At 55.7% G+C, this 27,958-nt stretch overlaps 2 protein-coding genes and 1 non-coding gene across 3 annotated transcripts in view; 1 reads left to right on the top strand and 2 right to left on the bottom strand.

Moving 5' to 3' along the window:
* The first annotated feature begins 1,408 nt into the window (after positions 1 to 1,408).
* Positions 1,409 to 17,136, top strand: FAM151A (family with sequence similarity 151 member A). The gene is made up of 8 exons (XM_012749656.2): positions 1,409 to 1,608; positions 3,638 to 3,781; positions 10,123 to 10,275; positions 11,940 to 12,099; positions 13,941 to 14,165; positions 14,928 to 15,067; positions 15,755 to 15,898; positions 16,366 to 17,136. The coding sequence occupies exons 1-8, from the start codon at positions 1,491 to 1,493 to the stop codon at positions 17,037 to 17,039; spliced, it is 1,758 nt and encodes a 585-aa protein (XP_012605110.2). The 5' UTR covers positions 1,409 to 1,490; the 3' UTR covers positions 17,040 to 17,136.
* LOC142869875 (small Cajal body-specific RNA 14) lies at positions 9,165 to 9,279 on the bottom strand. The gene has a single exon (XR_012918424.1).
* ACOT11 (acyl-CoA thioesterase 11) overlaps positions 16,179 to 27,958 on the bottom strand; it is a 45,762-nt gene continuing 33,982 nt past the window's right edge. Inside the window, exons 7-16 of the mRNA XM_075998574.1 lie at positions 27,008 to 27,164; positions 25,749 to 25,868; positions 24,163 to 24,307; positions 22,919 to 22,978; positions 22,036 to 22,098; positions 21,607 to 21,690; positions 20,839 to 20,972; positions 18,579 to 18,710; positions 18,158 to 18,284; positions 16,179 to 17,357 (exon numbers count right to left, since the gene is read on the bottom strand). Of these exons, the coding sequence (XP_075854689.1) occupies positions 17,202 to 17,357; positions 18,158 to 18,284; positions 18,579 to 18,710; positions 20,839 to 20,972; positions 21,607 to 21,690; positions 22,036 to 22,098; positions 22,919 to 22,978; positions 24,163 to 24,307; positions 25,749 to 25,868; positions 27,008 to 27,164 (1,178 nt within the window). The 3' untranslated portion in view covers positions 16,179 to 17,201. The remainder of the gene's footprint in view (positions 17,358 to 18,157; positions 18,285 to 18,578; positions 18,711 to 20,838; positions 20,973 to 21,606; positions 21,691 to 22,035; positions 22,099 to 22,918; positions 22,979 to 24,162; positions 24,308 to 25,748; positions 25,869 to 27,007; positions 27,165 to 27,958) is intronic.

Genomic DNA, 27,958 nt, shown 5'->3' with positions numbered 1-27,958 from the left:
TCCCTGTTCTCAAACCTCCCACTCACGTGCCCTCCCCACATCACCTACCTCCAGCACCCCTGAACTCCCCACTCACCATGCCCACCCTTCCCGATATCCTGCAGGACTGCACCCCGTGTGTCCTGGGTCCTCCCCACTGCCATCCTCTCCTGCCCCACTGCCTCTCCCTCCTGCCCACCGCCTCAAACAGTCTCTGCTCGGAACCCCTTTGGTCCTGCCCTCCCACCCACCCCACCCACTCTGCAGACACCGTCCCCACCAACATCGCTCTCCTCTGCAAATCCCAGCGCCCTTGCTGTCTACACCCGGCTCCGGCTCCAGGCACGCTGACCACTCCTTTCTTCTTGAGTGGCCTGTCCACTGCCGCCCCTACCACTCTGGGTTCTGTTCCCTCTCCTCTACTGGCTCCTCTTCCTCCACTTGACCCTCTTACGAGTGGTCCCCAGAAGTTTGCCTCCATCCCTTGCGTCCTGCCTTGGCAGAAACAATGCTCACGCACTTGTCTTCTGCCCGGATCTCCCCCTGAGCCCAAGGCCTCTACATCCAGCTCCCTCCTGGGTGGCAGCTCAGGGAGGACCCACAACCCCCACGGCCTCCCGACCTGCCCCTCCAGCCCTCCATTTCCAACATCTGCCCACCTGGGCATCGTTCTCGACACTGTTTCACACACACACATCATCGAGTCAGTTGCCAAGCACCCAGCCGGATTTCCCTATGAACCTCTATAAGCTGCACATACAGATGATTCTTGGACTCGAACTCCAGGGTTCTCAGAACAGGGGCAGTTTCTAACTTGCTCCCCATACTGGAGCCCCCAGAACTCCTTCTGTGTGAGGTGGTGACTCAGCCCCATTCCCCATGGACTTGCTGTCCCAGGAGTGGCCTGCAGTAACCCAGGCCAGCCTCCCAGTCCTATCAGTTCCAATCCCAGGTAGATAATCTATCAGCCACAATCTAGGATGGAAGGAAAATTCTTGTCCCTGAGATAAACCTAATCTGGCCTTGTCACTGATCCCAGCCAGATATGGGGGGTTCCATGAGGGCAGGGCAGAAAGCCTAGAGTTAGAAGAGGAAAGAGCATTGAAGGCCACCTAGTCTAGCTGCTTCCTTTTACACATGGGAAAATGGGGCCCAGAGAGGGGCAGACACTTGCTCCAGGTCCCCAGGAAAGTGAGACGAGCTGGGCTTGATCTGCGGTCTCCTGACTCCTGGGCAGGGGCGGACAGGGAGGGGTGGGGGCTCAGCCCATCATCCTCCGCTGCTTCCTACTGTGCTCAAAGGTCATTTTGGTGGTGGCAGGATTTTCTGCTTGGCCTGTTAAGATCCTGGGAGGGTGAAAGGAAGAGGAGGAGGGTGTGGAGGGAGGAGGGGCTTCAGAGGTTATCTCCGCACTGGGACATCCCAGGGCTGCAGAGCTGGCCAGACCTGGGGGAGGATTAGGTGCTGCTGGGGGGTCCGGCCTCTCACCGCAGCCCCGCCGCAGGACCACCATGGCCTACCGGCAGCCGTGCTCAGGCAGACAGGCCAAGTGGGCAGTCGCTGGCATTGCCACTGTGGTTCTGGTGTTCATCCTCGGGATGGTCCTGAGCCTCATCCTGCAATGGCCAGGTACGCGCCGCCCCTCCCGCCTTCCTAGCTGGTTTCCCTGTCACTCATTCCTTCTCCCCACCGAGGCTCTGTCCCCATCCACAGCTGTCTGCCTCCTCTGCTCCCAACCCTACCATGACTCCGTCCATCGGAAGGCCCCATTAACTTTCTTTCCCTTCACCAGCTGCCTGAGGACCATCAAATCGTGGCCTCAGCCCAGACATCCCTCCCATGCCCTTGATGAACGTTGCTTCTTGGGAGTCACATGGGCACCTCAAGCTTAGCAGACAGGGCTGAGCACGTCCGTACCCCCACACCTGCTGATCCCTGCACCCCCTCTCTGATGGGCTCCCCCACTCACATGGGGACCTGGGAGCAGCCCACACCTGCCTCTGCCTCCCGCCTGTGCTCCTCAGTCCTGAGCCTTGAGCGTCCTTCCTTCCCACCGCCTGTGCCCATCTCTGCCCTGCCATGTGAGGCCTCGGGGTCTCCTGGACCCTCCACGCAGTCCTCTGCCACCAGCCTGCTCTCGCCAGCCCACACTCGCCCGCAGCCAGGGGGATCTTCCCAGACACAGCCCTCACTCGCTCAGCACACGCCAGCTCCTTTGCTAGGTTCAAGGCCATTTAACCCTTTGCACTCGCTTGCTTTTTTCTCCATTCCTTTATTCTACTCGGGATTTAATTTTTTAAATACCCCAGATTTTACAAAGCCCAGCAGTAGAATTAAAAACTGGAGTTTCTTTTCATACAAACTTATTTATTTGGATTTTTTTATATTTCAAATTATTGATACATTCAAAGAGTAATTTTAATCTCTACAATTTTTCATGGTGTGATGTTTTTTGAAACATTCACCCACATGAAGACCTGGTTTACATTCACATGTTTCGCAAATATAAATCTCTCTTCTTCCTCCTTTGATTTTTCTGTTAGAACAAACAACACAATCTTTGTGTTTTTTATTAGGGTGAAGTGTGATTATATGGAGCTTTCCATCTAAATGTTGCTCTAAGTTAGTGGATAATAATCTACCCCTGGAAGTTAGTGTACCATCTCTGCATTTACATTTTACTTGTCCTTTCATGCTAATGAAAACAAGAAAAGATACTGGAAAAATAGACAAAAATCCCCCTTCCCCCCCGCGGTGAAACTATGTGTGGAGTGTGGCTCGACATACGAGCTGCTGCTGATGCTAACCGTGTCGAGTCGCACCCGACATCCCAGTGCAAAGGTTAAGACCTGATCCCGGCCCTCTTTTCCATTCTTTTTTTTTAAATTGTAGAATGTCTTTCTTTTCTTTATTCTTTTTCTTTTCTTTTCTTTTTTGAAACAGTCTCACTCTGTTGCTCTGGGTGGAGTGTAGTGGTGTCATCAAAGCTCACAGCAACCTCAAACTCCTGAGCTCAAGCGATCCTCCTGCTTCAGCCTCCCAAGTAGCTGGGACTCAGGTTTTCACCACCACACCCAGCTAATTTTTCTATTTTTAGTAGAGACAGGGTCTCGCTCTTACTCAGGCTGGTCTTCAATTCCTGACCTCAAACGATCCTCCTGCCTCGGTCTCCCAGAGTGCTAGGATTACAGGCGTGAGCTGCAGCACCCGGCCCCTCTTTTCCAGTCTTGGCGTTATTATTCCATTTTTCTACACTCTGTCTGTACCAGGCCACTGGCCATTCCTTTAGGCAGCTACACTCCCTCCCATAGCCAAGCCTGTGCTATGCTGTTCTCTCTGGCTGGAACAACCTATTCCCTCCTTTCTATCAAATTTATACCCATCCTTCCAGGTCTCCCTTACATGTTCCCTTCTCTCTGAATGTTTCTTCCCCATACCCCGCCTTCCTGACTGCCCCAGGGGGGTACCAGGGCCCATGTGGGCGCCAGGAGCCCATGCATTTCACTCTCTTGCAGCTCCGAGGAGTCCAGGTCTCACTGTCTCTGCTAGATCACGTGCTAGACCACACAGTGGGAGCCCAGCGAGGGCGTGCGATGAGTGGACAGGGGTTGGGCTGGGGCAGGGGGTGATGCTAATGGCCCCCTTGGTATTCATCCAGGCTGTGGGCAGGATGCCTGCCGCCCTGATGCGGACTTGCTGGACTACTTGCTGAGCCTGGGCCAGATCAGCCGCCAAGATGGCCTGCAGGTCACTTGGCACCACGCAGCCAACAGCCAGGATGAGATGAAGGCTGCCCTGAACAGTAAGTCCAGCTGCCAAGACTGGGGCAGGCCAGGGCGGGGGCTGGAGGAGAAGGAGGAGAGCAGAGGTGAGGATTAGTCACTGTGGTCACTGTGGCATTGCGATGGCTGTTAATGTGTCTTGTCATACTCCACATAGTAAATGGTGGCTCAGAGGGGTTAAGTCCAGCTGATAAGCACTGGGATTTGAACCAGATGTCAGACCCCAAAGTCATGGCTGTCCTGCCCTCTCTCCACCTGTCAGGGGCCAACTCCCCCTGCTAAGGAGGCCCTTGCCCTCAAAGCCTAAAGAAGCCAGAAGATCTGAATCTGAGCCCTAGCAGTACTAAAACCAAGCTGTGAACAGCTGGGCAGATTGTGCAACTCCTCTGAACCTCAAATGCAAAGTGTTCGTGGCAACCGGTCAGCCGAGGCTCACTGCGTGGGGCGCAGGCACCTTACGCGTGGGTTCTCCTGGGGCGGCCACGCAACCTCTTTCGGGGGTACCATTTTACAGAAGAAAAACAGGCTTAGAAAAGTTAGGTGACTTACCCAAAGTTACCTTGTCTGAAAGTGGTTAAGCCCCGAGTCCATGCTCTGGGCCATTGTGCTTGGCCCCGGGCAGCAGAGCAACACCTTCTCTGCAGGACTGTGGGGAAGCGCGATAATACTCATGAACGTGCTGGTAAGCTCCAAAGCAGTAGCTATAAAAGTTGAAGGGGGTGGTCCTCAAACTTGAGCATTTTTCAGCATTTTTCATATGGGGTGCTGGCCTCACCTCCGGAGTGTCTGATCCAGTTGTTCTCAGGCAGGCCCCAAGAATTCGTACTTCTAGTAAGTTCAATGATGCTTCTGGCCCCAGGACCACACTTTGCCTGAGCAATGAGAACCCTTGCTCATGCAAACTCTGTTTCTGATGAGGAAACTGGAGTCCCGAGTGGGAGAGGGTCTTGTCTAAGGGTGCACAGTAGGTGTGGAGGGGAGCAAGGCCTGGGTGCCAGAGGCCCTGCTCCTGTTCCTGCAGGGTCCAAGTGCATGCCTGGGAAGGATTAGCTGAAGGAATGAATGGGTGGTCAGGGAGGGCTTCCCAGAGGAGGCAGGCGGGGTGGTCAGCAGAGGAGAGGCCATCGCAGGCTGGGTGGAGCCAGCTTACTGCAGCTTCCGGGATCTCCCTTGATTGGGAGGCAGATTGCTGGGCCTTGGTGATAAGGAGGACAGAGAGTCCTCTCCCCTGATGAGGGAACCCGGCCAGGGAGGGCAGGCTCTTATCCGGGAAGATAAGCCTGAGAGAAGACAAAGAGGCCCTGCCACCCCCAGGTTCATCACCCGTCTGCCTTGGGGCAGCAGAGGAGCCACTGAAGACCTGCCTAGCCAGGACCTTGGCCAAGAGGAGCACTCGGGCCCCACCTGGGCAGTGCCCAACAACAGGGGCATTGAGGCACCCCCAGCTTAGCTCCAGGGGTCCAGGGCGGACTACAGGCCCAGGTTCCTCCTTGACCGTCCTGCCAGGTCACATGGCTAGGCCACTGAGAGGAAGGTGGTGCCACAGCTGAGGTGGGACCCTGAAGGCGAGTCAGTGGTAGAGTGACAGGACATCCACATGGCGAGCAGGGGCCAGAGCGCAGGCCTAGGAGGCAGACAGAACTGGGTTCAAGTTTTGCCTTGGCTAATTACCAGCTTCGTAACTGAGACAAGTGACTTCGCCTGTCTGCAGCTCAGTTTTCCCCTCCACAAAATAAGGGCTGGTAGAGTGACCACATTATCCAAACTAGGGAACTTTTAATTGTGAAAGAGGTCATTATTAACAATTATGCTGAGACAACAGAAATATACCAGATGGTCCCTTACCCTAGTTAAACGAGCTACTGCATGTAAATAATAATTAACACTTAGTAATGCCTAACCAGGGATATTTTACTTAATTCTTGTACATGAGGAAACGAAGACAGAGAAGACAACCTCCCCAAGGTCACACAGCTTGGAAGCGTTAGGGCTGGGACTAGGTGCCTGCAGTGTGGATTAGGATTTTCACACTCATCCACCATGCTCTCCTGCAAGTGTAGACAGCTCCTGGCACAGGGAGGGTGGGTGGAGGCCTCAGTGACTGCATGTCCCCTTCCCTACTGCCTGTGGCTCCCTGAGGACCAGGCTCCTTCTGTGGCCACAGGAATCTGGTCCTTTCCTCATCTCTTGTTCCTTCACTCCTCCACCCCAAGCAAGTCAGCCCCCAGATTCAGCCTCTGGAAGACCCAAGGGGCTGCGTTCAGGCAGCAATCGCAGGGAGGCAGGTGAGGTCCAGAAGGCAGTTCCTACAAGTCTTTAATCCATTCCCTGAGCCAAGCACAGCAAGAGGGGCTTTTTTGTTTTGTTTTGTTTTTGAGACACAGTCTCACTCTGTCACCTGGGCTAGAGTGCCATAGCCTCAGCCTGGCTCACAGCAACCTCAAACTCCTGGGCTCAAGTGATCTACGGTACCTGCCTCAGTCCCCGGAGTAGCTGGGACTGCAGGCGTGAGCCACCACGCCCCACCCAGGAGGAGGGTTTGGAAATGAGCGTGGCAGGCAGGCATGGTGGCACATGCTTGTAATTCTGGCTACTCATGAAAGGAAGGCAGAGGTGGGAGGATTACTTTAGGCCGGGAGTTTGAGAACAGCCTGGGTTATATAGCAAGGCCTGGCATCAGGAAAAAAAGAACAAGAGTACGACATGACTCTATTGAAAGAGCTCGCAGTGTCTTAAGGGCACCTAGAGCAAATCAAGCAAGACAGAAGCCCTGGAGTGGCCTCGGGACTCAGCCTGGATTGCCCCTGGCCCCTCCTTATGCACCCCTGCTTTCCCCAGAGCAGAGCTGGCCCCACTGAGGTGCAGAAGGAACCACCGGCAACCATTCTCTTCAACGACTCTCTCATCTGCCCAGGTGCCCCCTCATGGGCCTGCATTCTCTGGGCCTCGCTAAGCCCTAAACCCTTTGGCCACCTCTCACTACATTCCCAAGCAACTAAAAGTTAAGATAAGAAAGGACTTTGAAGCCAGGTGCGGTGGCTCACACCTGTAATCCTAGCACTCTGGGAGGCCGAGGTGGGAGGATCACTTGAGCCCAGGAGTTTGAGGCTGCAGTGAGCTACAGTGATGCCACTGCACTCTACACTCTACCCAGGGTGACAATGAGACTGTCTAAAAAAAAAAAAAAAGGAAACTGAACCCCCATCTTCACTTTCCTCTTCATATAAAAAAAAAACTAAAAAAGGAAGGACTTTGCATTCAAGTCATAAAAAATGCAGATTATATCCATACAGCCCTTCACAACATGCTTTTACGTCCATGCTGTGCATTCTTGGGCCAGGAAGACAGCGAGCCCCAACCTCCCAAAGCATGACATATAACACGAGGATGAATGGGATGACAGAAAAGCTCAGTGCTGGGAACAGCCTGTCCTTCCTTCCCCTCCTGGAAACGGGGACACCTAGATTTTTGAGCAACCTATGTTGGGAGTGCTCTTTAACCCTTTGGGGCCTGGGCTGGTTGATCTTGACGTTTCTATCATTAATTCACCTGGTCCTTCCCCATTCAATAACCATTTTTGAAGCACCTCAGATAGGATTGGTGCCATCTAGGCACCGGGAATTCAAGCGACAGTCGGTTCAGACCTGGACTCTGTTCTCATGGAGTTTGCACTGAGGAAGGCTGACACAGGGCTGGGCCCACAAAGGAAAAGAGTAGCTTTCAGTGATGCAAAGAGGTAGACCTACCCCAGCCTGGGGTGGGTGCCTCCTTGAGAAAGTGATACGTTATTTCTATTTTTATTTTTTTAAGAACAGGGTTTTTCTCTGTTGCCCAGGCTGGAATGCAGTGGCCTGATCATAGCTCAGTGTAACCTGAAACTCCTAGACTCAAGCGATCCTCCTGCCTCAGACTCCCAAGTAGCTGGGATTACAGGCGTGTGCCTCCATGCCTGGCCAAAAGTAACTTTTTTTTTTGACACAGAGTCTCGCTCTGTGGCCTGGGCTAGAGTGCCATGACATCAGCCTAGCTCACTGCAACCGCAAACTCCTGGGTTCAAGCCATCCTCCTGCCTCAGCCTCCTGAGTAGTTGGGGCTACAGGTGTGGGCACCATGCCCAGCTAATTTTTTTTTCTAGTTTTAGCAGAGGGGGGCGGGTCTCACTCTTGCTCAGGCTGGTCTCGAACTCCTGACTTCAAGCGATCCTCCCACCTCAGCCTCCCAGAGTGCTAGGATTACAGGCGTGAGCTGCCATGCCCGGAACACAGCAATATTTTAAGCCAGCACTAAAGGATGAGCAGGAGATGCCATAGTAAAGCCGTTCAGGGAAGAGTGTTGCCAGGCAACAGTCACATTTACGAGCCTAGAGATGCGAGGACAAGACAAATTGAAGCCTTACTGCTCAAAGTGTGGTTCACAGACCAGCAGCACAGGCATCCCTGGGGAGCAGGTTGAAAACGCAGAATCTCAGGCCCCAGCCCAGATCAGAACCTGTGTTTTAACAGCTCCTGGGGGATCTGTGTGCACGATAAATTTGGAGAAGCTGGGTGGCTGGACCCTAGAGAATGAGGGAGAGAGGGACACGAGACAAGATGAGAAAATTTGGCAGGACCTGATTGCGCAGACCGCAAAGACTGTGGCAAGGAGTTTGAGTCTGATTTTCAGGGAAACTGGTGGGGTTTTGTTGGTTTTCATTTTTTGGTTTTTGTTTTTAACACATTGACTGCCATGTGAGTTGTATTTAACTCATGCTAGTTTTGACCCTGGGGCCTCGTGAAGCAAAACCCTGCAGTTGGTTTGTGAAACTTTTACTTGTTGATGTTCTTATTGTTACAATTAATTTAGTTCTAAAAATGTGGATTTTGTTGCATATAACTCACGCACAGAAAACAATAAAAAGTAACAAATTAGGAAGGATTGTTTTGTTTTAACAAAACACCGTGGCCCCAGGGAAAAAAATTTCTAGTGTAGCAATGTGTTGAACGGGAAGTGACATGATCAGGTGTGTGTTTAGGACACTTGCTCCGGTGGCCGCGTGGAGCACAGACTTGGAGGGAAGCAATGCTGGAGGACAGAACAGGTAGGAGGCTGGGAAACCAGGAGAAAAGGCCCCCTGCTGACACCAACTGTCTGTGATGACGCATGAGCTGAGAGTGAACCCTCCCTCCCGCCACCACACTCCCCAAATTCCAGTGCCCCTTGCATGGTCTTCCTGAGTCTGCTTCCCATTAGAAAAGTCTGGGGTCCCTTTGAGACTGAACTCTTGAAGGCAGGAATCAGGCGACATCCACCTGATTGAGTTAACTGCGTAAGCTGAAAGATAAAAACACCAATACTCAGTGCTGGTAAGGATGCAGTGAGATGGGCAATATTTTTCTTTTTTTTTTTTTCTTTTTTTTTCAAAAATTTGTATGGCACCATCACACAGAAAAGCTGATAACTATACTGACCGTGTCGGGAGGAACACGGTATTTAGACGTGTGTGACTGTCTATGGGTGCACTGTAGAGATGGGCAATCTTGTGTGCTTCAGGTGGGAACATGGATCAGATCAACTTTTCTGGAAGATGATTTGATAACATGGACTTTAAAAATCCCCATGTTGTGTTTTCCTGATTCAAATTCCATAAGCCACGAGGAGGGGTCAGAAATAATCAGAAAATAAGAATAAAATATGCACCTTTTTTTTTTGAGACCATATCTCACTCTGTCCCCCAGGTAGAGTGCCGTGGTGTCATCACAGCTCACTGTAGCCTCTAACTCCTGGGCTCAAGCACTCCCACCTCAGCCTTCAGAGTAGCTGAGACCACAGGTACACACCACCACACCAGGCTAATTGTTTAATTTTTGTAGGGACAAGGTCTTGCTATGTTGCTCAGGCTGGTCTCAAACTCCTGGCCTCAAGCAATCCTCCTGCCTCCACCTCCCAAAGTGCTAAGATTAAAGGCATGAGCCATCATGCCCAGCCCACCATTACTTATTAATAGAAAAAAAATTAGAAATTACCAAAATGTCTCAGGAATAGGGGAAGGTCAGTTACATGCAGGGAGCACCCTCAGCCAGGGCTTTTGGAGCTTGTTTGTTTTAATGAGATATATAAAAGATTGTGAAAATGTGTCATAATGTTGAAAAACATAAAAAATTATAAATGCAGTGGATTCCCAACTGTGTAAAACCTGTGCATAGACAAAAATGGAAGAAAATACATCAAAATGTGAACTACGATGGACATGTGGATGAATATTTTCCTCTTTTCCTGCTTTTCTGTATTTCCCAAATGTTCTATAATAAATGTATGATCCTTTTATGATGAGGAAAAAAAATTCTTTTTGCAAGTATCTTATTGAGTTCTGCCTCTCACGCAGGCAATGTCATGGTCTTGGAGGCTGACGTCACTGTGGAAGGGCTCGACACTGCCAACGAGACAGGCGTCCCCATCATGGCACACCCCCCGGCCATCTACAGCGACAACACGCTGCAGCAGTGGCTGGACACCGTGCTGTCCTCTTCCCAGAAAGGTACGGGCCCCTCTGGGACCCCTCAGCCTTCTGTCCCCCAGGCAGCATGTGCGGGGATCCCTCCCTGGGAAGCAGGTCCCCACACGAGGTGCTTGTTGCCTTGGGTTTTCCGTCACAGTGTCACAGACGCCTGGACTCAGTAGGGATGAAGTGAGATGCGGGGTGGGTCAGTGCCCATGCAGGCGTTCTCTCCTGCACACATGGGTGACATGGGAATTATGTAAGTGCACATCCAGGGTGAGCCCACCTGGACACACAGGTGAGATGGGAGATATGCAAGTGCACATCCAGGGTGAGCCCACCTGGACACACAGGTGAGATGGGAGATATGCAAGTGCACATCCAGGGTGAGCCCACCTGGACACACAGGTGAGATGGTGCTGCACAGTACATGTCCGGGTGGTCTCTCCTGGACACACAGGTGAGACGGGGGTGCGTAAGTACATGCCCAGGTGTTCTCTCTGGATACACGGGGGAGACAGCAGACATGAAAGTGCACAGTAAACTGCAAAGAACCAAACATGCTCCAGTGTTCCCTCTTGGATGCACAAAACTGGATACAACATGTTCAAAGTTAAACCCCAACCCTCTCCCACGCATCCCTTTGCCAATTAGTCAGAACCCGGCAGCATCCTAACACCTTCCTGCCCCTCAACCGCACATCCGTTCAGCTGCTGCATCTGCCACTTCTAACCCCTACCCCACCCCCATGTGGCCCCACTCACACCACCTCTCTCCTGGACCTCCTTCCTCGCTGGCCACCTGCCCCAAACTCAGCCCCTGGGTCTGCCTTTGACTACCACTGCCACACATGCACCTGAGTGAGCTTTCCAAGATGTCCATTTGTCACCCCACACCTCTGTTTTGACCCTCCACGGCTCCCCATTGTCGCAGGACGCAACTTCCCAGCCTCATCTCGCTGCCCTGAAGAGGATGGGTCTTCGTCCACACCAGGTCCTCCTCTGCAGAGATCGCCCTCCCTCCGCTGCCAGAACGCCCCTTCTGGAGGCCAAATGGCCTTGTTTGTTTGTTTGTTTGTTTATTTAGAGACAGAGTCTCACTCTGTTGCCCAGGCTAGAGTGCCGTGGCGTCAGCCTAGCTCACAGCAACCTCAATCTCCTGGGCTCAAGCGATCCTCCTGCCTCAGCCTCCTGAGTAGCTGGGACTACAGGCATGTGCCACCATGCCCGGCTAATTTTTTCTATATATTTTTAGCTGTCCAAGTAATTTCTTTCTATTTTTAGTGAAGACTGAGTCTTGCTCTTGCTCGAGCTGGTCTCCATCTCCAACTCCTGAGCTCAACCTCAAACTCCTGAGCTCAGCCTCCCAGAGTGCTAGGATTACAGGCGTGAGCCACCGTGCCCGGCCCGAATGGCCTCCCTACAGGCTCTGGTGGCTTAGCACGCTCCCTGCCCTGTCCAGGACCTCAGCCCCTTGTCATCAGATGCTTGACTCCCCCATGCCCCAGCCCCAGGGCCAAGCCCTTAGCCGGCCTGTGCCGCGTCCCTCGGGCCCTTCTCTGGGTTCGCTCTGCCTATTTGAGAGCCCGTCCTCACACCCACCCTGTCTTCCCACCTTCCCCTGACCCCACCCCCACCCCCACTACCTGCTCTCCCTGCCCAGGGAGTCACGTCTTCCCCGGTCCCTTGCCCCCTTCCCCACAGGAATCAAACTGGACTTCAAGAGCATCAAGGCCGTGGGCCCCTCCCTGGACCTCCTGCGGCAGCTGACAGAGGCCGGCAGGGTCCGGAGGCCCGTGTGGATCAATGCTGACATCCTGCAGGGCCCCAACGTGCCCATCTCAATCGAGGTCGATGCCACGCAGTGAGTGTTGGCCTCTCTGCCCCAGCTGCGTCCAGCCCTCTTTCATCAACCTCTTGCACGGGAAGGGCGCCTTAGGGTCCTTTGAGTTTGCCTCTAGTCACACCACACAGGCTCACCTCTGAGCCTTTGCACATACTGTTCCCTCTGTCTCAAATGCCTTTTCCCCTCTTCCGACAAACCTCTGCCCAGTCGCTGCCTCCAGCGTTTCTCTGACATCCCAGGCTGCTGAAGGACTGCCCCTGGGCCCCTTGCCCCCGGCTTCCTTCTACTGCAGTCCTGATTTCTTTGGGCTGTCGCTGTCCGTTTACAGGTTTGCCATCCTGCCACACTTCTGAGAGGGCAGACAGGGTCAAGGCCTCTCTGTAGCCCCAGGACTGGCCTGCTAGCAAAGTCCAAAACACTGACTCCCTCCTCAGCCCTCCTGAAATTCCAGCACTGCCACGGACAGCCCTCACATGCACTAGTTGCACGGTGCTCTACAGTTTACAAAGAAAGTCCGCATACAAGGAGAGAATGTTTCTGATTTGCTCCTTACATAGCACTGCCAGGTTAGGATTTTTTTTTTTTTTTTTTTTTTTTATTTTAAGAGAGAGAGTCTCACTCTGTCACGCAGGCTAGAGTGCAGTGGCATCATCATAGCTCACCACAACCTCAAACTCCTGGGCTCAAGCGATCCTTCTGCTTCAGCCTCCTGAGTAGCTGGGACTACAGGTGTGTGTCACCAAGCCTGGCTAACTTTTCTGGTTTTTGTAGAGACGGGTTCTCACCCTGGCTGGCCTCAAACCCCTGACCTCAAGCAATCCTTCTGCCTTGGCCTCCCAGAGTGCTAGGATCATAGGCATGAGCCACCATGCCCGGCCTTCTTTTTTAATTTTAAAAATGCAGCTGTGCTTGGAGGGGTTAGGATTTTCTTCTCCCCATTTTGCAGATGATATATCTGACAATAATTGAAGCTCCATTTGTTGAATGTTTATTATGTGTCCCAGGTACTGTCTTAGGCACTTTACTTGCAGAACAGCATTTAACTCATTTAACAATGAGAAAGAAGTAGGTACTATTATTTTCATTTTATTAATACAAGAACTACCTTGTAGAAGTTACAACCTGCCTGCCTCTAGGAAGTGGCAGAGCAAAGATTCAAACCCAGATTGTCTGAGTCTGTGCGCCAGGCTCTTTCCCTTCCGTCTCTCCCTCCATCCGTCTGCTCTTCCAGCCAGTCAACAACCCGGCCACCCAAAATGTACTGTGCTTCTCAAGGTGGGGTACATTTGCAAAGCAGCAGTTTTAAAAATGTAGTCAATGGCTCGAGATAAATATTGCTTGTCTTCTGAGAGTGCTGATCGTACTCAATACTTTTTTTAGGCAAGGGGGACATTATTTGCCTATTAAAATTTATATCAGGGCAAAACTCAAATAAAATTTGAAAAGAAAATCTGAAACTTCAGGGACTCTCATAGCTGGCAGAGGCTGATTTCCACCCCCACCCCCACCCCCACCCCACCCAGGCCAGGGCTCTGAGTCTGTCCCCTTTGTGCACATGGGGAAGTGTAAGAAGGCCTGCCCCAATGGAAGGGGTGCCGCCTTTGAGAATCAAAGAGGTCTCGGGCCGGGCCAGGTGAACTGCCCAAGGTCAGAGTCAGGGGCTGAACCTGGACCTCCGTGACTCCAGAGTCCATGCCCTACTTGTGGGATCTTGAACAAGCCACTCTGTCTTTAGGACTCTGCTCTTACCCCACTGTCACAGATTCAACAGGCCCTGCCACTTCCTAGCTCTGCGGTGAGGACCGGGAGGAGAAGGGTCCTTGCCGCCCTGCGAGACCAGCATCTCTGATTCCCCACAGGTTCCTGGCCCTGGTCCAGGAGAAGTACCCTGAGGCCACCCTGTCTCCAGGCTGGACCACCCTCTACATACCCCAGTTCCCGAACAGGACGTACACCCGAGGCATGGTGGAGAAGATGCAGGAGCTGGTGGGGGCACTGCCGCAGAGGGTCACCTTCCCCGTGCGGGCTGTCATGGCGCGGGCCGCCTGGCCCCACTTCAGCTGGCTGCTGGGCCAGTCTGAGAGGTGAAGACCCCCAGGCTCCTGCCACAGGCCCTGCTCGATCCAAACCCATTGCCACCCTGGAGTGGCACTGATGCCCCCAAATGCTATGGCGGAAGGGTCTTAAAGATCATCTGGTCCAACCCTCGACTGGTGCTCCTACCCTCTACATTGTCCCTGCCTTCTGCTTGTATACCTCTGGTGACAGGCTGCTCACTACCTCCTCAGAGAGCCCTGCTATTGGTGGGTAACCCACTGCCCCTTGGAAAGTATACTGAGACAATTTGTCTCCCCACATCTTCCTCCCACAGGAGCTAGCTGTGCCCCAGGGCTGCACAGATTGTGCCTGCAACCCCCACCCCAGGATAGCCCTGCAGGGATCGAGAGACCCTGCTCCGTAATCAGCTCCCAGTAGCCACACCCTGCCTTCCTCAACTGCTCCTCATGGCAGTCCCAAGGCACCCGCTTCCCCACTTCATGCCTGACCCCCCCCTTGCCCTCCCCCTTCTATCCTTGTTCCTTTCCTAAGACAGGACTCAGACATAAACCCTCTGAGTGAGGAGGCAGGCCAGGCCACCCCCTCACTCCTCCCGGGCCTCTGTGTCAGTCATCCTTCCTGGACCCTCTCTGCCCTCGGGGAGAGGTAGTGCTCCGGAGGGGTGGCTGGAAGGCGGGACGAAAGATGCTCTGCCCTGGGCCCAAGTGGTGTCCAGCTCTGAGCACAGGAGTGGGGCAGGGGGTCTTGCCGGGCCCAGACGGGCACTGAGCCTGCTCTCTGGGCCCCAGGTACAGCCTGACACTGTGGCAGGGCGCCTCGGACCCCATGTCAGTGGACGATCTGCTCTACGTCCGGGACAACAGCGCCGCCCACCAAGTCTACTATGACCTCTTCGAGCCCGTGCTGTCGCAGTTCAAGCAGCTGGCCTGTAGGGGGAGAAGCCGGGGAGGGTGGCGTGGGCTGGACTCTGCACAGGGCAGCACTGGGCGGGCACTGGAGCAGGGCTGGGGGCAAGGGACATCGGAAGGGGAAAGTCCAGGGTGGCCAGGGAGCAAGGATGCATCCTGAGTCCACACTGTGTGCCAGGCCCCGGTATGCGGTGCTCTCTAAGCTTCACATACCCATGAGGCAGGGATTCCGTTTTACACACAGGGAGACTGAGGCGCAGAGCATTAAGGAATTTATATATTTAACATGGTACAGGTCAGACTGGAGCCAGTAAATCCTAGCCCCATGTGCTTCCCTTGGGGCACGGCTCCTCTGCGGGTCACGGGAACGTGTCAGAGCAGCCCCTCCGTGGACCTGCCAGTCAGCGGTCCAGAGGCCACTGCCCGAGCCTCTCGTTCCTTGACCCTGACCCTAGGAGAGCCTGCAGTGACGCCACCTCAAGGAGGCTCCAACAGACCCCGCATGACTCGGCGAGGGGGGAGGACACCAGCTTGGAGCCAGACTCACGCGGCTCCCGGCAACTCCGTCACTGGTTGTAGGAACTCGGACAGGTCGCTTGTCTACAAAAGGGTGTTGTGAGGCTTAGAGAGGACCTGTAGAGCTGTGGCCTACAGTGGGAGCTCCATGGATGGCAGCCCCCTCATCTTGGCAATTTGGGTCCCCACAGCGAATACCACTCGGAAGCGAACGTACTACACTGGGGGCAGCCTGATCCCTCTTCTCCAGCTGCCCGGGGGTGACGGTCTGGACGTGGAGTGGCTGGTCCCTGACGTCCAGGGCAGGGGAAGAACAGCAGCAGTGACCCTCCCAGGTACGGCCTGGTTTAGCCCTGTGTCCCCAGCCACACTTCATGGGTGTCATTTGCTTGGGGTAGATACCTGGGTCTCTGTTACCATGGTAACAGGGGGTCTTTTCACGCCACCCTGGATACAAGGTAGGCCCAGGAGAGGAAGGGAGGGAACAGTGGTGTCCAGAGGCCTCTTGGCCTTCAGGCCGGTACCCGTCAGTCCTCAGCCACGTTTTGCTGCAGACAAGGAGGGCACAGGGCCCAGGGCTGAGGCACAGGTGAAGGCCAAGAGTCGAACTAGAAGTTTCTCATGCACCAGGCACATTTATAAAGCCACCCTTCCACCTGGAGCCTAGAACCAGGTGGACAGATTCCAGAGAGGTGAGGTACCAGCTCCTGTCCTTGGCTGTCCCCAGATGCCCCCACTGCCCCTTTAACAAGGGACGTTCACACCCAAACCCTATACACTGCTGTCTCTGTGCCTCTTCCAGACAGAGAAGGCATGGTCCTGCTGAACATCGGCCTCCAGGGAACTGTAGCCGAGGACTCCGTGCCCATCGTCCATGCCCCAGGTGGCCCTGTCCTGACGCTGGAGTCATGCCTGCTGCAGCTGGCCACACACCCAGGACGCTGGGGCGTCCATCTGCAGATAGCAGAGCCTACAGCCCTCCGGCCATCCCTGGCCTTGCTGGCACGCCTCTCCGCCCATGGCTTCCTGCCTCGGCCTGTGTGGGTTGGGGCCACCATCTCCCATGGGAGTTTTGTGGTCCCTGGCCACGTGGCCGGCAGAGAGTTGCTTACAGCTATGGCAGAGGTCTTCCCCCACGTGACCGTGGCACCAGGCTGGCCTGCAGAGGTGCTGGGCAGTGGCTACAGGGAACAGCTGCTTACAGATATGCTGGAGCTGTGCCGGGGGCTCTGGCAGCCTGTGTCCTTCCAGCTGCAGGCCAGGCCGCTGGGCCTGAGCACAGCGGGAGCAGTGGCCAGGCTGCTGGCAGCCTCGCCCCGGGCCACCGTCACGGTGGAGCACAGCTCTGCCGGGGGCAGCTATGCCTCTGTGAAGGCATCATTGCTGGCAGCCAGGGCCGTGGACAGGACCCGAGTCTACTACAGGCTGCCCCAGGGCTACCGCGAGGACTTGCTGGCAGATGCTGGCAGGAACTGAGCACCCAGTGGTGGTGGGCCCATGGGCCTCTGGGTGAAGGCTTCCCACGGGGGGTGGGGGGGCAGGGAAGAATAAATGCCTCTGCCTTCCTCCACGAGCTGCAGGTGCGTCCTTGGGGGCAGCATAGAGTGGGGGTGGGGGTGCTGTGGCCACTGCGGGCACCTAGAGGGTCTGGAGGCTGGGGGCCAGATCGTTCCGGTTGTCCAGGAGGAACTGCTCGCACGCCTTGAAGGTGGTGTAGAACTCGGAGGAGAGGCCCGCCACGTTGGTGGTCACGTAGTTGAGAAAGCCTGGGGTGGCCTGGTTGTAGTAGGACACCTGCAGGGCGGAGGCCAGGCTCAGCGAGGCTGTGCCGGGGAGGGGCTGGGGGGACAGAGCAGGTGGGCACGGGACAGGTGCGGGTCCGCCCTGCTTGCCTTCTGGGCGGGCAGCAAACAGCCAGCTCCCTGGGGTCTTGGGAGACTGCGCGATCACACGCAAACCGCCTCCAGCAGATTCCCCCGCTTCCCTGTCCCCCCACACCGCGTGCCCCACGGGCTGGGAGGCCCAGGGCAGGACTGGGTGTCCAGAGCCCAGCACCAAACCCTGTTTGAAGTGAAGGTGCTCTGGGGCCACAGAGATATTAGCCCAGGGCTTTGGTTTAGGAGTATGAATTCTGCAAACACAGGCCAAGGCCCTGCCTGGGTGAGCCTTGGGGCCAGGTGTGGGGCAGCAGGGCCGGAGCTGCGGCGTTCCCACCCTCTGTCGGCCTCCTCCCCACGTTTTCAATTAACACTCACCACCCCTCGGAGTTTTATGGGCCCTCAGAGCCATATAAAGCCTTCCTAGACAAGAGGGTTATGTGAGTAAATAAATGATGAGATGGAATTTTAGATCAGAACCCAGGCCTAGTCTCAGCATCCAGAGGTTTTTTCCAAGACCACGCAGTGGCTTCTGACAGTCTCTGCACAGATTCGATCTTAACAAAGGCTCATTTTCAGCCCCTGACACTCTTAGGCTCCCCCAACCTGAAAGGGGGAGCCTGCTAGGAGGGGTCTCTGGTCTGGACAGCGCTGAGCTCAATACACGCAGGGCACCGGGGCGGAGCCAAGCTAGGGGTGAGGGGGGACAGGCCTCACCTTGGTCAGCTGGTCCCCCTCGCGCCAGAGGCAGAAGCCGGAGCAGAGTGTCTCCCCGCGTCTGTACTCCGGTGTCTCCCGGTGTGTGGGCAGCGTGACGGACCTCAGAGCGATGACATAGGGGTCCCTGGAGGAAGGGTGGGAAGGGGCGGGATCACCACAGAAGGAGACGAGGGCCTGTTCTGCCCAGCCAGGGCCCAGGCCCTGCCCCGTCCCCAGCTTCAGCCACCAGGGCAGGGATGGCCCTGCTTTAGGGTCTGAGTGGCCAGAGGGGAAGTGTGTACTCCTGTCTCCCACCCGCGGTGAAGCCACAGCAGCCCAGGAAAGTCTAGCAGTGTCCGGGTCGCACAGCTCCACCTCCAAGCCATGCCCTCCCTGGGGCACTCCACCCTATTGTGTCCCCTGGCAGGCAGGCACCCACCCGTTGTCACAAGGCTTCCGCCTCGAGGCCAGGATCACGAAGTCCTGGGGCTTGGCTTCGCCACCAAGGGCGGGGCTGATGACATGGTAGATGGCATCATCCTCGTCCACCTGCTGCAACAGCTCCGCGCTCCTGTGGGGAGGTGGCAGCTCCCATGTGAGCAGCAGGTCTGCCCGGGCCCTGCGTGCCAGCCCCCAGCAGCTTCTGTGGTGGGCACGTCGTCTATACTGCTCAGCAGCCACCAGCAAGGGGCACAAAGGCCCAGCCGAGATGGACCCACATGTGCACACATGTGCATGCACACGCATGCACATGCAAACAAATGAGCATGTGCAGACACGGGAACAAAGACATGCACATATGTGGTCACACATGCAGAAATGTTGTCATACATGCACACATGTCATACATACTCAGACACATGGATAGACTCTAGTCCACACACAGAACCATATGTGTCTGTACATGTTTGCAGGTGCACACGCCCCACACGGATGTATAGACATGTGCTGTACTTAATACCTAGTGAGCACCCACTGTGTGCCTGCTGCTGTTCTAAGTACTTTACATGTGTCACCTCATTTAATCTCCATAACAGCCCCATGCGGGGGTACTCTTAGTATCCCCATTTTACAGATGGGGTCTGGAACTCAGGGACATAACCTGCCCCCAGAGCTAATAAGGAAGCAGGGCTGGGATGTGGGATGTGTTTGAGCAACCAGACAGCAGAGATGTGCCCCCAGGCCTGGGCACATGGCTCACTCGTGCCCAGGTACACACACAGGTACACACGACAGTGTCCAGACCCACCACCTCCTCCTTAATCTCCCAACCACACCCAGAGCCTGCCCACTTGTGTGCTGTGGGCATAGGAAGGAGAGGGAGCTCAGGGCTCTCTTTCCTGTAAGTCACTCCCCCCAAATCCTACCAAGTACCAAGATTTGATCTGGCCATCAAGGCCCACACCAGCCCACCTCCTCCAGGAAGCCTTCCTTCCACATGCACAACTGCCCTCTCCTGCACCAGACACCCAGTGCCAAACCACCTCTCTGGCTTCTAGAAGGGCACTGCCAGCAGGCCTGGGGCCACCCAGATGGGGGCTTTGCAAAGCAACCCATCCCATTTTGCAAAGAAACCTTAAGCAGGAAGCCCGCGTACAGCACTATAAGTGGGCCTGCTCTGGTGAAGACAGTGGGGTAGGAAGGAGCAGGCCAGTTTATCTAAAATCAACTCGCCAAATGACCAGTGCACTGAATTTCTGAATACCCAAATCCTCCTTGTGGGAATACTCGGGAATATAGGCTCCTCACAACATCACCGTTGGACATGACCAAAGGCTTCTAAAGCTGGGGTGTTGGCAGAATAGAAAGTGATTTTAAAGGGACCTAAAAAATACCAGTTTAAACTTTAAGGTTTCCATATTTAACACTGAAATGTTGGCTATTTTCCTAAGAACATATTTATCTTCCTTGACTAAATTCAAGAAGATACTCACATGAACAATCAGTAAATTTGGGGAATAAATGCATTCAAAGGAATAATATATTAATATTCATAGGCACTCACTGTATTTAAAACTAACATATTCATTGGGTTGCCAGTGTAGGCTTCTAAGAAAAAAATAACATATACATGTACATATTCATAAAAAAGCAGCAGCAAACTTGGTAAATTCAGCAAATTAGCTATTCGATTAGTTGGCCTGAACCCGGGAAGGGGTCCCACCCACCCCTAAGCCTTCCAAGCTTCCCCAAACAGTTCCTGAACCCCCTTTGGGAACATGACTCCAGAGCACACGGTTTGAAAATCACTATCCCTGAGTGTCAATCTATGTCCCACGCCCAAGTACCCATTTCGTTTGTCTTTTAAGGGACAAGGGTCAGTCTCACTATGTTGCCCAAGCCGGAGTGCAGGGGCTATTCACAGGCGTGACCATAGTGCACTACAGCCTCGAACTGTGCTTGCCCAAGTACCCATTTTAGGAGGGGGGAAACTGAGGCCCAGAGGGAAGTGACTTGCCCACTGTCACTCAGCTATTGGGGACAGAAACAGGACTTAAGCTGAGGCCTTCAACTCCAATTCCAGGCTCAGTGCCTTCCAAAATACCCATGACCCTGGCCCCCACCTGACTACCGCTCACCCCCACTCCCAGCCCAGCCCAGCCCCCTAAGGGCCAGCAGGGGCAGAGCAGAAGGAGGAGATACCCTCCCTGCCCAGGGGGGTACCGGGGGCCCTGCCCCGCCCACACCCTGTCCCTCACCGGTAGTGCTTGTCCCACCCCGGCCTCCGGGACAGGTCAGAGAGCAGCTGGAAGGCCTGGGCCGCGTCCACATGCACCACCATCTCCATGTGGAAGGAGAGGAACTTGTCGTCCTCCAGAGTGTACAGGCGGACCTGCATTGGGCAGAGGGCAGCTCAATCCCCAGACCGCGCTGGGTGCCGGGGTGGGCTGATGGGGATGCTGGAGGCCTCGGCTGGAAGCTCAGGGCTGCCACTGACATGCTGTGTGACTGCAAAAAGACAGCTCAACCTCTCTGAGCCTCAGTAGCATCCCCATGAAGATGGGCTATTGAGAGAATGCAGCACGAACGGACAGGAGGGGGCCTTAAGAAGCAGCAACTGAGGCAACATGCAGTAGATCGTCTGAGCCAGGTGCCTGTCCCATCCTTCGAGTCACAGGTGGGGGGCCGCTTGTCCGAGGGCTGAGGCAGGTGGCGGAGGTCAGGCCTCCCCAGCCCATGCTTGCCCACTGCACCCTGCAGCGACGACGGATGCACAACAGCAGAGAGGGAGGGAGGAGGCAGCTGGGCAGAGAGCAGCAGGCGCGAGAGGCCGCAGCAAGAAGGGGGCAGGCAGGAGAGAGGGTCTGGGGTCCTCTCCAGGCCCTGCAGGGGCGGCTGTTCCCACAGCCTCACCCGATTCCTTTGAGAAAAACCCTTCTGACATAGGCGGTGAGGGTTCCTGCCGCCGCCATCGCCGCTTCCAGTTGCTCAGAGCGGAAAGGAAAGACTGGGAGCGGGCCAGCTACCTGATTGGTCTCTGAGGACAGCACCCAGTTGTCCTTGGCCACGAGCATCTTCAGGGAGGACACGTTGTTGTAGCTCAGGTACACCTGGAAGGGCACACGGACGCTCTCGCTACCCCGCTACCCCTCCTGGGGGGACGGAGCAGGGCAGGTACTGCGGAAAGAGCCCTGGGCTCTGGGAAAGGAGGTGCAGGCTTGGCTCAACCCGATGTGTGACCCTAGCCACCTCTCTCTGCCTCTCGGGGTCTCAGCTCCCTCCTGTCAAACAGGGGACACAGGCGAGCCCTTTGCTAACTGAACCAGCCGCAAGGCATGGCAAGGTACGAATTACCCTGTTCCCTTCAGCCTTCCTCCACCCCCACTCGGACCAGCAGGGGAGGGTGGGGGCCCTTGTGGGCCTGAGGATTGTCCCCTCGGAGCAGGGGGCCTTACCTGGTTGCTAGGGTCCCAGGGGACAGAGAGGGGTACCTCCATCTGCTTACAGGACACGATGTACTTCCTAAAAGGGAGGGAAGATGGCAACTGTTGAAAGTCCATCGCTTCCAACAGCCGTCAGTGCGGGCTGACTGTGTGCGGCCTGTGCTGAGCCCAGCGGCGTGGGCGGTCCTGCCTGCTAGGGACCCTGGGGGACAGCACACGGCCGCAGCCCACCACACGGCGGGCAGCGCGAAAGCGGGGAACAAAACCAGCAAGGAAAGGTACAAGGCTTAAGGCTCAGTCCCCCACACACCTGCTCAACGACTCCGCCCTCATGCCTCAGTGTCCTATCTGTGAAATGGGCTCAGTGGTCATCCCTGCCTCATAGGGTCATCACAAGGAGAAGAGTGCTTGGCATACAGTAAATGTTGCATAAATGCATACTTTCTTACTAACAGTGGTTGTGAACCCTGGTGTGTTTACAGCCTCTGAAGTTTGTAAATGGCTTTCACAGCAGCCTCGGACACACCTGGGTTTCCGTCCTGAGCAATCACGTCTCCTTCTGAGCCCTTCTTGCTTCACCTGCACTCGGGCGTCAGAGCCGTCAGAGCCGGCGGGAGGAGCTCAGCGTTGCTAACTGGCCAGACCCCGCCAGGCTCGAACTCTGACTGCTGATCATGCCCGCCTGTGTGGCGGGGGCAAGCCACCTAACCCTCTGTCCTCAGCACGCCCGCCTGCACAACGGGCCATCAGCCCCCTGTGTCATGAGGCCAGCCAGAGGCTGCACGGTGTGCCATAAAGGGCCCAGCATGGACAGCCCTGAAGAAGCGAGAGTGCCCCGGGTTCAGCGGGGCAAGGGACAGCTCTGAACCCCGCTCCCACCCCACCCAGCCCCCACTCGCCTGTCCAGGCGGATCTTCTTCCTGGCACTGGCCTCTCGGTACCGCCGCTCGCCCTCCTGGGGAGGAAGTAGGGACCGGCTGTGGTGTGGGAGGGACAGCCAGCTAGTCCCCTGCCCCGACGCTGCCCTCTCCCCACCCCCAGGGCTTAGGCCCTGCAGCCCTAAAGTGCACTTCAGGCCTCACTGGGGCAGCTGGATCAAAACCTCCTGGCCAGGAAAGTGTCAGCGACCCTCAGATTCTCCAAGTGATCTTGGGAACACACTTCCCCTCACTGGCCTCGGTTTCCTCCTCTGTAAAATGGATCCAGAGAGGGCACTCGCCACGGTAACAAGAGCCCACAAGTATTGAGCACTTGCTGCGTGCCAGCCCCAAGTGCTTTCTTCCATGCACAGTTCCATGGAATCCCACAACAGCCCGCCAGGCTGCGAGCACGCTCCCCAGTCCACGGGGAGGAGACTGGGACAGAGGCTGATGGCTCGCCCTAGTCAGAGGGGTAAGAGGCGGGGCCAGGATCCGAACCCCATGGCCTGACTTGAGCCCACCCCCGATACCACCACCTCTGATGTCCCCCACACGGGAACACAAAATGGCAAATTCGTGGGGAGCCGCCGTGCCCACAGCTCCCGATCCGCCCACTCTAGACTGCCCCACTGCACAGCCCATGGAGGGGGGCAGCGGGCCAGGGACCTTCCCAGAGGGAGGGGTGGCCTCTCCACGGCCACAGCCTGGCTCACAGGAGGCACAGGGAGCATATTTTAAGAGTCTTTGAAGCCAAGGCTTGTCCCTGGGCCCCTTGCTCTGCTGTCACCTTCGTGCTGTACTGAGCTTCCAGGGCTCAGCCAGGCACAGAGTCCGTAGCCCATATCCCACCCACACCCTGGTGGGGCAGGGACTGCAGGTACGCCTATTTCACAGGTGGGGACTGAAAGCTGGCAGAGGCACCCGCTTGAACGCAGCAGAGGTCGGGTTCCAACGCACATGCGACTCCAAAGCCCGTGCTCTCCCAACTCTGCATGCTCATGATGGCCCAGCAACACCCAACTATGAGCCAGACCCACGTGCATGTTCCAAGTCCTGCTAGGGAAGGTGCCCGCCTTGCACAAGGGGCACCGGGGGCTCACAACCAGGACATCAGACCTGGCCGTGCCCCTAGGCCTGTGAGGGGGCTGTAGGCCCCACCACTCCTGGGCAGAGAGAGGGGAAGGGGGCTGCTGGGGGGCAGGGCGCTTCCACCACTCACCCCAGGCTGGGGCCGAATCCAGGGTAGCAACTGGGGCTGGTCATCTGAGTCCAGGACCACGAAGGTCATGAAGGCGCTGTTGATGTGCCGCCGCTGGGTCTCGGCCTCCTGGCGATAGGCTTCCACACACACGCCCACCTCCATGCTGGGGGGAGGGAGAGCTGCTTCCACGCTGGACAGACCTTCCCAAGGCCACACCCCTCCCCAGCACGCACGCACACGCACATGCACATATACACATGCACACATGTGTGCACATACGCTCCTGCAGTTCTCCCAGCACCCTGGCTCACCGCCACTGGCAGGACACCCAGAACTGCTCCCCCGTCAGTGTTTACAGAGCACCTACTGTGTGTCCAGCCCTGTGGGACACAGAAATGAATACACCTGTCCAGTCCCTGCCTTATGGGCTAACGGCTGGGGGAGGTGGAATCAAACAAGAAGGCAAAGATAGAATATGTAGTCAAAAACCGCAAAGGGCTACGAAGGGACATAGCCCAGGAGGTGGAGGTGGACAGTCTGATTAGAAAAAATGTTCATATCATGCTCATATTCACAAGCCCTGCGTCACCCGTGCTCCTAACAGCCCAGCTGCTGCTGTTCATAGATATCTTATCATCTTTATTAATTATAAAAGCAGCCATCACCATGCCCCCTTGCTTAGGAATTTCTCTGAATGTCCACAGAACGTGGACATTATACAGATGGGCAAACCAAGGCCTAGCACAGGGCAATCATTTTCCCAAGGCCACGTAACCAGTGAGGAAGGAAACCTGGACTAGAAACCAGGTCTTGCAGTTCCTGGGAAAGGGCTTTTTCCCTGCACAGCAGCAGCATGTGTGCTGGTCACACTGCTAACAGCAACAGTAATAATAATAAAATCATCATCATCATAGAAGCAAGGGCTGGCCTTTACGGGGTGTTTTCTCTGGCATTCTGCCAGTTCCACTCCACTGAATGCTCACAACTGTGAGCTCATTCTGGAGCCCCATTTAACAGGCGAGAGAAGTGAGGCTCAGAGGGGTTAAGTAACCTGCCCAAGGTCACACAGCTAGTAAGAGACGGAGCCAAACTTGATCTCAGGCGGACTGGCTCAGATCCCTCACTTTTAATGACTGTATCATGACCTCTGAAATCACCAAAAAGTATACTTATGTAAAGTAAGCTTTCATGGGCCTAGGCATCAGAATTCATTCCAAAGTAAGGACCCTGGGGATTAATTGTTTTATGAAGTGGGTGGGAGAGGTTTGATAAGCCAACAAACACGGGCAAGAAGTGGCCCTGAGATCCATCGTCCACAGTGGGCCAGGCCCGGAGGCAGGAGGGGTGGGAGAGGCAGACGCACTGAGCACACGGTGTGATCTGGGATCGTGGGGGCTCAGGGGCTGGGGGAGCAAGAGGAGGGGCCCCAACCCAGCCTGGGTGGGCAGGACGGGGAGCCAGGGAAGGCTCCAGAGCAGGGAACATCACAGTGAATCTGGGTGACGGTGAGGGGACCCAGCAAACAGGCGGGGCTTTGGACCTTGTCTGCAAGGAAAGGGTCCTTCCTAGCACCAGCAAGAGCCACGCCCAGCCCAGCCCCTCACCTGTGCTTGAACGCGTTGTTCACAATAGCCTTGAGCACCAGACGGTCCCCGACCTGGGACGGGCCTCGGAAGTGGAACATCTCGATGGCCTTCAGCGTGGGGTGGGCACGGCAGAGCCGGCTAAGGAGGCAGCGGGTGGGGAGACAGGACCAATGCCCCCAGCGCTTCAGCCAGGCTTGGGCCAGGCTTCTCCCCACCCCGTCCCCAGACAGAGCCTGGAACCCCCACCGCCCTCTCACCTACCCAGTGCCACCCAACCTGTGACAGTTCTGCTCAGAGACACAGAACCAAAGTCCCATTTCACAGCTTAAAATACTGAGGTCTATGTCCTGGCTGGAAAGGAGCTGGCTTTGAGGGAGCAGAAGAAAGCCTCAGGCAGGGATAAACCCCTTCCCCATTTTCTTTCCAACTTTTACACTTTAGTACCTGCTGTTCCCACTGGGGACAGAGCCTTCCCCTTACCAAAGGTACTCATCACCCAAGGCCCAGCTCAAGTGCTCTTCCTCCAGGCAGCCTTCCCTGACCAGCAGGCGCTCACCTGCCTCAGAATCTCATAGAGCTCTAAGCAGGGCTGCCCAAAGTCATACACTGGCTCCCATAGGAGGAGGAGCCCTTTGAGCCTGGCTCCAAAGGACGGGGAAGAATCTACCTGGCTGAGGAGGGCACCCCTGGCAGAGGGAACAGCAAGTACAAAGTCATGGAGCTATGAGAGTATCAATTAGTGAATTTCAGTTATCACAACTATTAAACATTCTACAATGTTCACGGTAGAACAAGGCCTGGACAAAGGTAGAAAGAAAGAACTATTTTCACTTCTAAGAAGGGAACAGTCAGAGACGGCCTTGTGGAGGAGGTGGGCAGGATTTTAGTAGCCAAACAATAGTGGGGCGTGTAGGCGAGAAGTTACAGCAGGAGCAAAGGCAGGGCTGGGAAAGTGGGGGATGGGCACAGGGGCGTGGATACCAGGAGGAATGCAGGCAGGGCCAGATCAAGGGGAGGCTCTAGTGCCAGCTCACAGGCCTGGTGCTCCCCACATAGGCGATGGGGGCTGTAGAGGGCTTTTTGGGTGGAGGAAGCAATGGTCACTTCACAAAAAATCACTCCTCTCTGGGTCTGAAAGCCTGAGTTACCCTAACAGAACAGCCAAGCTTCTGAAGCCTTGAATGCCAACACCAAGCGAGGGTTTCTCCTACCTGGGATCTGGCCCAGCGAAGGAGGAAACAGGTGGAGAAGCAGGGGCAGCATGCTCTCCCCCTTACCTGGCTGCAATGGTGGCTACGTTCTCCATCCAGGCCATGATCTGGCCGCCGAACGTGTTGCCCTGGTGATTGGCGTGGGGGGGCAGGACGAGCTCCACGCTCTCCACATGGGTCTTCTCTGCCGGCACCATGCGGCTGCAGTCTCTGCTCTCCAGATCTGACCCGGGAGTGGGCAAAGGGAGGGGCAGGAAGGTAAGGAGGTTCCCAAGGGCAGCGCCTCCCCGTGGGCAGCCCCGGAGCCCCCACCTGCACTGCTCCACCCCGCTTGGGTTCTCTCAGTCACTCAGCACCAGCGTGCATGAGGCACAGGCTGGCTCTGGGTGAGGAACAGGGGACACAAGATGAAAGAGATGAGCCCGTCACAGGGCAGTGGACAGAAAACTGGCTTTCAGACAAGACACACCTGGTCTGAGCCTCAGCTCCACCCCCCCACAGCCTGCATGACCTGCGGCAAATCAAGTGACCCCTGAACCTCAGCTGCCTCCTCTGTAAAAGGCAGGTGTCAAATCTGGCCCAACAGGACTGCCTGAAGATGAAATATGATCACAGTTATAAGGTGCACTCTCCAAAAGGATAGTTCTTCCCCGTCCTCTGCCCTGATGATTCCCTTGTCCCTGGGCAGCAGCAGCATTAATTAGAATACCCTCCGTAGGAGAGGCCAGGGATGAAGGGGCCCTGAGTATCAGGGGAGCAGATGCTGATGTGCCCCACCCAACCCAGGGGACTGGTCACCCATCTCCAGAGAGAGGCCTCTTCAGGGAGGGCCCAGCAGAGAGGGGGCATCTCACTTGGCTTGCAGGCCGGTGCACAGGCAGGGCAGGGGCAGAGAGGAGGGGAAGCTGAGGATGGCCTGAGCAAGGCCTGGAGACAGGACGGGCAGGATATTCACGGGGCGCAAGGGGGCCCTGGCTTGGCGTGGCTGCAGCCAGAACGAGTGACGGGAGGCACCTG

This window comes from Microcebus murinus, chromosome 2 (assembly GCF_040939455.1).
Source record: "Microcebus murinus isolate Inina chromosome 2, M.murinus_Inina_mat1.0, whole genome shotgun sequence".
NCBI lineage: Eukaryota > Metazoa > Chordata > Mammalia > Primates > Cheirogaleidae > Microcebus > Microcebus murinus.
This window is presented reverse-complemented; position numbering and strand designations above follow the sequence as displayed.

What these genes read in the sequence shown, in the direction of transcription:
- FAM151A (XM_012749656.2), top strand. Translation starts at nt 1,491, where the DNA reads ATGGCCTACCGGCAGCCGTGCTCAGGCAGACAGGCCAAGTGGGCAGTC. An exon ending in CCTCATCCTGCAATGGCCAG is followed by an intron (nt 1,609 to 3,637) that starts GTACGCGCCGCC and finishes GTATTCATCCAG; the next exon opens with GCTGTGGGCAGGATGCCTGC. An exon ending in AGCAGCAGTGACCCTCCCAG is followed by an intron (nt 15,899 to 16,365) that starts GTACGGCCTGGT and finishes TGCCTCTTCCAG; the next exon opens with ACAGAGAAGGCATGGTCCTG.